This window comes from Saccostrea echinata, unplaced genomic scaffold (assembly GCF_033153115.1).
Source record: "Saccostrea echinata isolate AGI-Se365-2 ecotype Australia unplaced genomic scaffold, CSIRO_AGI_Sech_v1 ptg000007l, whole genome shotgun sequence".
Taxonomy (NCBI): Eukaryota; Metazoa; Mollusca; class Bivalvia; order Ostreida; family Ostreidae; genus Saccostrea; species Saccostrea echinata.
In genome coordinates this window covers 6443005-6454114 of record NW_026889756.1, presented here as the reverse complement: position 1 = coordinate 6454114, position 11110 = coordinate 6443005, and the positions used below count along the sequence as shown (strand labels likewise).

Sequence of the window (11110 nt, the reverse complement as noted above, 5' to 3'; positions counted from 1 at the left end):
GGTAGCAGAAATGGCGAATAGGATCCGATGATGAGAGGGCGTCTTTTTATGTCTGTTTTACAGCCTCTCTGATTTTGACGACGAAGGACGAAAGTGAAATCGATCACAATACTGGGAAAAATCAGGAATTTGAAAGCGTATCAGTGACCATGAATGACCACTCCTATAATTTACTATTCGCCATCGAGGAGCCGTGATTGAAGTTTAGTCAGCTCCAGGGACGTGACCACTGCGCATGTGCTGTAATCTCGACAGGACCCAAAGGCATTTTCCCTGGACCAGTGGGCTCACAACCTACTTCTATTGTGTCTCTGGACTAAATTTGTTTCGAGTCTCAACTGCGGGTCCGAATAACGTCTGTAGGTAGAAATAAAATAAAATTCCAATACAAACTAATAGACGTCACCGATATCAGAGGCAAGTTTCCATGTTCAAGAATCTGCAAGAAAAAGAATGGTTGACTTTTCTTTGCATTCAATTAAAGTTGTTAAGGTCTAAAAGGTAAAATATGTCGGTATGTTACATGTAAACAAAAGGCTCATTGACCACATCACTCACGGTTTTTTTTCTGAAAATAGTGAATCAATAAGTTATCATTTATAATTTTATTAATATAAATTAATAATCTTATTAATATAAATTCATTTTTCTTCAAACGTTGTTCCCTTTAGCAAGAGTGAAATTAACCACATTAGGAGGTCATAAGGTTGCATACGTATAAATATTATATGATAAAAAATATTTTCAGACCTCCTTTTAAGGACACAATTTAGTAAGACAAGAATTATTCCAATTTAGATACATATTTACAAGTATGCTTACATTGTGTACATGTATAATCAGTTTTTTTTGTGTACAAACCAATGCCCTTAGACTATGGAGGGACCCTGTAATATAGTAAGTCAATGAGTTCAAATATTACGTACACATGAAGACGGATTATGAAGTCGAGAAAGCGGTTGTGTTGAATGAAATTTAGAAACTGTGCATTTTCTTTTTCTGTAATGATTATACATACATACATACATACATACATACATACATACATATATATATATATATATATATATATATATATATATATATATATATATATATATATATATATATATATATATATATATATATAGTCTCCTGATTTATATCTGGGAGTGTGGTTAATGTAGCTTATTGTAAAGTCATACGACTGTGCAAACGAATCCCACACATACATGTTATTATACACGACAGTAACAGGCTCACACTGTGCAGTGAAAAGTTCACGTATAGCTAGCCATTCGATCCGACACCCCATTCTGAACCTCCGTTATCAAGTTAATGTATGTTTATTACTTTCTTGGAAGGCGTAATGAATAATTTGATTCTTAAGTATGGCCTCTTATTATGACCCCATATTGGATCTTAAGGGCTACTGTTCGAACAAAGCCTAAATACCTTACATCTCTCTCTATCTCTTAAACTTAACTGTTCATGTAGGTACATTCAATTTTTGATTTCTTTTCTGGGCAAAATAAATAGAATTTTGATTTTTTATTGCTTGGATCTGGGTTTTCTTCTTTCGTTTTTGCTTATGCCCCCCCCCCCCCCAGTTACAAAAAGAAGGCAAGGTTACGTGCCTGTTCATTCATTTTAGCTACAAGTATTGTGAATTTCTTTTGTCGTTTATTCTTATTTTATAAAAAGTCACCTTTAATATCAATACTCATAAATTTGAGAAAAGTGTTAAATCATGGGTCAAGGCGCGAAATATGATACAAGAAATAATGCTTACATCTAGGATTTTGAAACCTGTAAATCTAATTATTTAAGTATTTATAAAAAAGTAAGACCCATAAAAAAAATCAAGTTAACGTTTGAAAAGGTCCGTTTTAATTAGGAGTAAGGAAGGGAACATAAAAAATTTGTTCCAATTTTTTTAATTTTTTTTTTTTTTTTTTTTTTTTTGGTTTGAAAATATGTTGCAATAAAAAATGAAAATTTCAGCTCTTAAATTTCTTTTTGTAAGAACGCGAAATTGCTTGATTGCTAAAAGAGAATGTTATGGAAAGACCAATAATTGATTTAAAGAATTCCGTAACCTTAGATTTGATCTTTTTTTGAATTAACAATAAATTACTGCAACTTTGAAAAAAAAATTGTAGCCGTTTATACACTGTATGTCAGTCAATATATTATTATCTTTTTTTAAAAAAAAATGCATTACCTTTATTTTAGTGAAGCGCTTTTTTTAGCAGGTTTCACGTCCACCATACAGTAAGCCAAATATATACAACTGTAATATCTTGTGTTTCACGGACTAGATGTTATACCCAATTCTCGACCAGTATAAATGTTTGCAGCAGACAACAGAAAAAACAAACAACCAAACATTGCTGTGGTCATGTAAATGTGAATAACAATACTACTGATATAAACCCTGGGTGAATTGGGTACATGTATAATATAATAATATAGAGGGGAGATGGTGTCATTATAACGAATACAGTGTTTACGCCTGATTAGATGACCCTGCGCGGAGGAGGAAAAATATGTTATTGTAGTGAGGAAGACTGGGTTACATTGCTGCTTGATGATGGCAGTTATAACCCTTGGAGCGAAGTGACCGGTGCTACTGAGTTCTTATAAACAATAGATCTGTACTGGTCTAACCTCGTCTGTCTACATGTAAGACAAGTGGCCGGATATGGTGGGGCTATTATGAATAAGCACTAATAAAATTTTGCGATTGGTCAATTCATTAAATAAAACTTACATGCGCGGATCTTGAGTGGAGGGGGGGGGGTCTGAAACTTCTGGAATTATATGTTATAAAGCAAATTAAAAAAATGGCTTTGGAACCCCCCCTCCCCGAAAACATGGACCCCACCATCACCCCCACGAAATAGTTCTTTTTAACGTTTGGGAATGGACTTTACCCTTTTTTTCTTGTGTCAAGAAATATTTATTTGACTGGGGCGGATCCCCCCCCCCTCGGAAAAATTCCTGGATCCGCGCCTGGGGCGGGACCAAAATATAATGGTAATCGGAGCTAATCAGTGTAACCCTACCTAAAACAAAGATAGATATCTTCCAAATGATGTTTTTCATTCTTGGTAAAAGTGGTATTACATGAGGTACACAATGACATATTAATGATTAAATGGAAAAATTAGTGTATAATTCTGATATTTATATTTTTGTCCATTTACCGGGTCCGTATAGCCTTAATATCCTTTTAATTGTACCTGAGTAAAGGTCAAAAGAAAATTTACAACATATTTTTCTATCTACTTCCACCGAGTAAATTCAAAATATTTTTTTCTTATACAGAAATCGTATTAGATATACTAGTATATATGAAGATTATTAATAAAAACACGTTTATTTTATCTAAATATCTATCGTGTCCAAAATTTACATTTGATTTGTTTTTCTCTCTCTTTGATGAACATGGATTTTGAAGGGATTAAAAGAGAAAATGGTATACCGTAAACCCCAGGATATAATTATGTACATGCTCCCTCAACCCTCTCCCTTCTGACTCAAGGAGTCTGTCCTATGATTTTAAATTTTGAATTCAAGGGAAAAAGGTAAATACGAATTTGCCATATGCATGTGATATTCGTGCCTTAAAAATATATAAAGTATAGTGACAGACAATTAATCAATGTGAAATCATATCATGTATTGTGTATTATAGTACGTAAAATATATGTAATAATGAATTTGCTTATGGAGAAAAAAATTAAAGGATCACGAGCTTAAACTTATCATTTTAGAGAAACAATTAATTAATCAGAAACAGGGACGTATTCCTATAAATAGATGTAAAAACTGCCATTGTTGGTTTCTAAGATGACATAAAACTTAGGCATTAAAATATGATATATAGATTTTATAAATTCTCTATGTTAAAACGATTAACATCACTTAAATCCTACCTCGTTCTCTCTCTCGTCCACAGCTGATCTATCAATAAATAACTTCCTGTCGATTTCCCGTTCATATCCGCTAACTGTCCATAAGTTATAATACAGACAGTAGTTTTCGGTCATCTCTGCCTTTCTTAAAACTAACCTTACAATACATTTACCAATTGCAATGGTGGATTTATAATTTAATAAAATTTTGAAGCCAGCGAAAGAAAAACTAAGCCAATTATAAAAAAAAAAAATACTATATGTACGAGGGCTGTTCGAAAATTATTGAGACAATTACTTTTACTCCATAAAGGACAGAGATAAATTCATGAAAATTCGTCAACATTTTTTAAAGAACAAATAAAACAATTGTGCAAAATTTCTAATTTATACGATAATTAAATAAGTTCCGGTGAAATTATAAACAAGCATATATCAGATTGCTATACCGCGCATAAAGTTTTTAGTGATCTCCGTATTTCTTATCGAATTTCTAACAAACTTGCACAAAATGAAGTCAAAATTAAATTGAAAAATTATATACATAATTTGGATTATTTTCGCTCTTACTATGGGTCCACTGGGAGTTTTAACGTTGATGTTACATATTTTCAATATCTGATTTCGTGACTGCGCCGGGTACCCCTACTATTGACATATTAATATACCATTGAAAAGATGAAATAAAATATTTTCAAAATATTTCTTCTTTTTATTACTTCTTAGTGATTGTCAAACGTATATGCAAATTTTCACCGAAAAACGTTCATTAGAAAGAAGAATATAAACAATGTCTCAATAATTTCCGAACAGCCCTCGTATTATGATAAAAATGAGTTAATAGTTTCTGCCAGGTTTTGTTAACATAGTAAAGATGTCTTAATTAGTAAAAAAAAAAAATGCAGATTTTTATAAATGAATAGAAAGAAGTCCAATAATAGTATTTAAATAAAATTCCTGTTGAACTGAGTGGAATTTTAGCAAGTTCAGTTATTCATATTTAAAGAATGGGTAGCCAAGCGAGGGGATACTTGTAACAACAAAGATACCGAGGATACAAAAGCATCTACAAAAATCTGAATATTTCTTACAAAGGGGATTCGGGACCAGGCCCCGGGTCCATATATCAAACTAAAATGAGCTCAATTTTGATCTCAGACTCACTTTTTCAAAGGGAATCGTGGAAAAGTAAGACTGACATCAAAAGTGAGCTCAACTAAGTTTTATGGCCCCGGAGCCAGAAAACCTACTCAAATCAACCTTCCTTCTTAAGCTTAAACGTATAAGGTATCGAAGGAAATTTTTGAAAGCGGAACGTTATCTGTTAACTCTAAAGACATTTGGGTGGCAAAAAAGGAAGCGAAATGAAATGAAATTACTTGAAAGCTTCGACTATAAAAATTGTATTTAAAAGAATTTAGAAAAAGGAGTCTTAGAAAAAGTGTCTTTATATGAGAATTTTTGCGTATTAAAGAAGCAATTCTGTACCTATGAACACTTCGTTATCGGGTGAAATTAATAATATTTAATGTTAGGAAGCCAGAGAAAAATCTGAAAGATTGTTGGGGAAAGGTGGAGGAAAAGATCCGATCCAGTAAATAATGCGGAATAAGCAAGACGGAGATAGGAGGTTCGTGACTCTATACATATTGTAAAAGCAAACGTTAATTAATACTACTATAGCAATGTTATTGAGTTAAAATCCTGATTGAAGTTAGCCACAGGCGGATCAATATGACGTCATAGATCATGTTCTCCGGTCAAGTGAGCTATTTATAAGGTTGAATGTTTCATGTCATATTATGGTTTAATTGTAATTCTAAAAAAAGAGAAAATTAAAAAAAAATGGATAGTACCTGTATGATACAGTTTTGCGGGAATGGTACCCTGTAGCATATGAATGATATAGGAATGGTCGCCTGTACTATGAAATATGAAGATAACGAACAGTATTCAATCTCAAAAGTCCAATGAAACGATACAAATTTGGAGCAGAGCAAACACGGACCTCAAAATTTAGAGGTGGGATCAGGTGCCATGGAGGAGTTAGCATCCCCTGTCGACAGGTCACGTATGAATGATATAGGAATGGTACCGCGCTGTAGCATATGAATGATATAGGAATGGTATCGCGCTGTAGCATATCTCTTCAGACCAGCTAGGTACAGATCGACAGTTACCACTGAGGCACGAGTTCGTGGTAGTAGCGTACAACAAAATACCAGAAATAGCCTTCTTAAATATACTGGAGGTATGACACGTGCTAATTTTATCCTAAACCAACTGAAGGTTAAATTTCTGTTGCAGAGTTCCTTTCCGACCTTTAGAGTGTAATGTATATGTGTCCTTATTATATTGGCTGAGAAAACTTGCTATCAGTTTGATTAAAAAAATACATCTATGTCAGTTAGAATTTCATATATGGTTCAAAACAGAGACAACATTTACCAGGATATTTCGTTCAGAAAAACCCCGGTAATATAACTGGTGCGGATCAGAAATTTATATTCAGGATTAAGTTTCCCCCTGGATTTTGTATTTTTTAATCCAAAATCACTTTCTAAATTATAACTTGCTTGTTCATTTTTTATTTATTTTTCCTGTAATTGCTTATTTTTATTTTTTAAAAATATTTTTGTTCACCGTTTCGTTTGGTCTTGTTTTTAACATTTTCTTCTTTTGTTTTATTTTTTCCCTACAGGGTTGGACAAATACTAGTTGTCGAGGTAGATTTAGTCTTTTCCAAGTTGATAAACATCTGTAATCTTCTGCATTTAAACAGCAAACTTCTCCGTCTTATGTGTAAATGATCTTAATCATTCGACAATCTGTAAAGAATTGTATGGTTAAATAAGATATCTTTGTTCAAAACAGTTGCAGACTTAAGAATTCATTGAGTCCTCAGTACGTACATGTAAATAAGGGGAAGAGAGAAATTTTAAATCAATCATAGCATCAAAAATAGCCTTCTCTTAATAAAGACATTCCGTCTGTATATGGTTGTCTGTATTTATATTGTAATACCCTGAGAGTGTTCGCATTTGTTATCTTGTGTTTGATAGGAAAACTCGGTTCATCTCTCCTGGGTTGAGCTGGAAGAGGTCTACAATATGAGGAAGGAGACTAGGACCACGATACAAAGGACAATGCTAATTTAGCTCACTTGGTCTTATTTCTTGTTTGTTTCATCGCTCCTTTTTCCCATTCAAATCGGTCAAATGGAACTATATCAATATACACGTATCATAATTCAATTAGACACCCTAAATACATAACATGCTAAAACATCATAGAGTCTTACTGCTGAAATTAATTCTTCAAAATCGAAGCTGACATATTTTTTGCTGCATGGTTTTATAAGTGCAACAGAAGCAAATAATGGTCACTATAATTTCTTTCTCTTTTTATTTAAAAATCGTCACTTTCTCACAATTCTGTATTATGTATTTAAGAATGTGTGAGTAGATTTCTTGGAAAAAATGAAAACGGCAGTCACAAAGGTAACTGGGCTTATGTTCAAATCGATAATTTGAATATTTTGGGGGCTCAGCCTAATTCACACTAATGAATGCAATAGTTCTTAAACACGTCAAAATGATTTATTATGCAAGCAAGAAACTTTATCCACTAGAATCTCCATCTTCTGTATGCTGATTCTGGGCCGCCAGAAAACTATGCGTAACTTCAAACTTCCATATGCTGTACTAGGGCCTCTATATTAGGCATTTCCTCTCTAAGTTTTGTCCACTGAGCTTTACTAAGGGCAACACCTTTGGTTGACCTCTGGAATGTTCGATCTTCCGAGTATTCCCGAATGTCTACAATCACATCCTCCTGGTGCTGATAAACACTCACTCGCCGCTTCCAAGACAACGAAAATAAAATCTGTCCTAAAAAATTTTTTAAAAAAATACGCTCGTAAATGCCTGGTGAACTAAAAAACAAGTACATATATAAATAAGGTAAAAAATGTTTTGGAAAAAAAAAATATTTGTCATATCAAAGACGTCATCTCCTGCTGATTGTAACTGACATCAGAGACATCACTACCCTTTCATGGAAATCTGATCAATTTAGATATCCCACTTCTACTTTACTGGGCCTCTGATCAAGAGAGGTTTCACTTCATCAAAGGACAGTATATTTCCTTCATCAAAAAGCGCCCAAACGACAAAAATACACCTGATCAATGAGAAATTTATCATCCAACACAATTAGCTGTACAAAATTAACTTCTAAAACCTTACTTTCGAGTCATAACTCCTGACTCAACCCATATCCTCTAGTCATACCCGGTAATTACTCCTGGTTCAAACCACTCCCCTGGTCATAACTCCAGACTCAAACCACACCCCCTGATCATACTTCTGACTCAAACCACGCCCCCTGATCATACTTCTGACTCAAACCACGCCCCCTGATCATAACTCCTGACTCAAACCATACCCATTGATCATAACTCCTGACTCAAACCATACTGCCATTGATCATAACTCCTGACTCAAACCACGCCCCCTGATCATAACTCCTGACTCAAACCACACCCCCTGATCATAACTCCTGACTCAAACCACACCCCCTGATCATAACTCCTGACTCAAACCACGCCCCCTGATCATAACTCCGAACTAAAAACACACCCCTGATAATAACTCCGGACTCAAACCACACCCCTGGTCAAAACCCTGACTTTTAACCTTTGGTTATCGTCTTCTTTTCACGGCCTTAGTTTACAAACCAAACTTCTGAAGCATCGTTCTTACACTATCGAGCACGGCAGATTATGTATCAAATTCTGTATCATCTCACTGTAACAAACATTTATGTATGCCTTACCAGGGCCTTCTTCTTCCTCTTCTTCTGAATTATCTCCCCTACTTTTCTGATCTTTTCCCTTGCTTTTTGTATCTTTAGATTTCGGATCTCTAGCCGCCATTATTTTAGTAGCCGCCTCAATCCCATTTTGAATCGAACACAATTCTCGCCACTGATGCTTGTTCAGAGAAATTCCTCGCTTTGAGGGCTTTGCAACGTCGGAGCCCTTTAGTAGGAAGAATTCTCTTATGCTGACGAAGACATTAGTTTGATGTTTATACACAGTGGCACATACAAGGTCCGTCAAATCAAACACATTTTCATTTACTTCGTAATCTCCACTCTCCACACTCCCAACATCCTTTGCTGCAATGATATTACTCTCTGATGTCCTACTAGAGCGCCTGCGCGTGGAAGCTGGCGGGCTGCTGGCCTCGTTTTGGAAATTAAATTTGTCAGCTTTTGATAATCCGTTTATTCCAAACACAATTTCGTTGAGAGTGTCTGGATCCACCCCCCGAAGGTGATTTTTGTACACACACAGCGTCCAGAAACACTTATAGTGAAACCAACTCGTTAGACATCTCACACGTTTGTCGGGTCCTTGATCCGCCACGTATCCAAGGACAAGCGAACCCGATCCTATCTTAGATTTACATCCTTTACATTTCGAGTCTGAATCGTTCATGTATTTTATGATGAATGGTTTGACTATGAAAGGCATTTCTTCTTCACAAATTTTCAGCCCCTGTCAAGGTCCGGCATGTCGACATGCCAAAATAAACTCTAGTGCCAAAATGTTTTGTCTGTTGGGTTTTAAATCACCTCAAATAAACGCTTCGGGGAGGGAGATTTACACCAAATCGCCTTTACTACCACTTCGAGTATATCAATAACATTTAAAACATGCTATTTACATTAGACAAAGAGTTAAGATTTTACAATAATCAATACCAAGATCTTAAAATCAGATCATTGCACAAAATTCTTCATCCTATGTCAGTCTGTTGCTGACAATTTAGAAATAGGCCCAAAGTATTTTATTTAAGGTTCCAACTCTTTCCAGATTAAGTATTCCTCCTGTTATTCTATACTCTTTGTAAAGCTCTTTGTAAAGAGTCAACACGACAAAAGAATGAAAAATATAATAAAGTTTCAAAAGTATCATTTTCTAGCGAAAATCAATGCATGTATTGCCCAACGATAAAACTTGTGTAGAGCCCCCCTCCCCCTCCCCCCCCCCCCCACCTTCCACAACCTTACTTAATTGTATTGCTCGTGCATTATATTTTATTTTTGTGGATGGGGTATTCGATCTTTAAATTATTTCCCCATCAAAAGTTATTAATACACCGAAATGGAGTTCCAGGATCTGTCAATGAGTTTTAATTTTGAACGATGCAAAATATATTTTTTTAAACCGTGTATGGAGTGGATTAATATATCTACTGTATATTTGTTGATGAAGCCCCCTACTCCTGCACTGAACGAGTTAGAGGTCATCTGAAATCCATAAATTTGAAATGTGTGATGTTGTTTTGCTTTAAACTATTTTAGAATCAAACTCAGTTACATGCACAAGTATGCTGTTACATAGGCGTCGGAACCGGGGGGTGGGGGTGGGGGTGGGGGGGGGTGGGGGCTTAGCCCCCCTTTTTTTTTGCAAAGATAGACATAATATAGGCATTGAAAATTGGGAGCTTACCATTTTTCGTTGGTTTAGCCCCCCCCCTTCAATTAGCCACCCCACTTTCAATTTGCTTCCGACGCCTATGTGTTAAATTGGGATCGAAGTCCCTCAGATAATTTTTATGAATTTCATATATTCGGTCGAATAGCGTCCGAGACTTAATACCTGAAGTGTTTGTTCGGTATTATTTTTCTGCGACATAATTAAAAAAGTTTTCAAATAAAAAAAAAAAATCCCACTCCAGAAAGCCTATATATTTACTTGCTTAAGTTTACTCAAATCACAACTGCTAATTCGAGACAAAACGATCGGACTTACACAGATCTATACATCTTTTGTATACTTGCCTGGGTTTTGTTTTATTATTTTTTAGTTTTTTTTATTACAAAGGGCTTGTTAAATATTTTCTTTGTTTCGTTGATTTTCACTTAAATAATATGTAAATTATGTGTCATAGACCCCCCCCCCCCCTTCCAAAAAAAGGAAAGAAAAAGTCGAACAGCACTGGTGATGAGGTGCGAGAGAGTGGAGCACTTTTGGATCGGAGAATTAAGAAAAAAATCTAAAATTCTAAAGTTTTCATTTATAAAACAAATATCAATCCTGTATTAATTTTCTCCTTTTCTAGACAAGGATGGTACACAAATAATCCGGATATTTTAAATACCCTGTTGGTTTTACATTTTATCTTCGTAATGGCGGAAGT

General features: G+C 34.8%; 1 protein-coding gene across 1 annotated transcript; it reads right to left on the bottom strand.

Annotated features, from left to right (window-relative positions):
- Positions 1–7373: 7373 nt before the first annotated feature.
- LOC133180873 (uncharacterized) lies at positions 7374–9474 on the bottom strand. Its single transcript, XM_061315320.1, has 2 exons — positions 8736–9474; positions 7374–7789 (listed from the first exon to the last, which is right to left on the bottom strand). Exons 1-2 carry the CDS (start codon positions 9436–9438, stop codon positions 7584–7586), a joined length of 909 nt encoding a protein of 302 aa, XP_061171304.1. The 5' UTR covers positions 9439–9474; the 3' UTR covers positions 7374–7583.
- Between the last annotated feature and the right edge of the window lie 1636 nt (positions 9475–11110).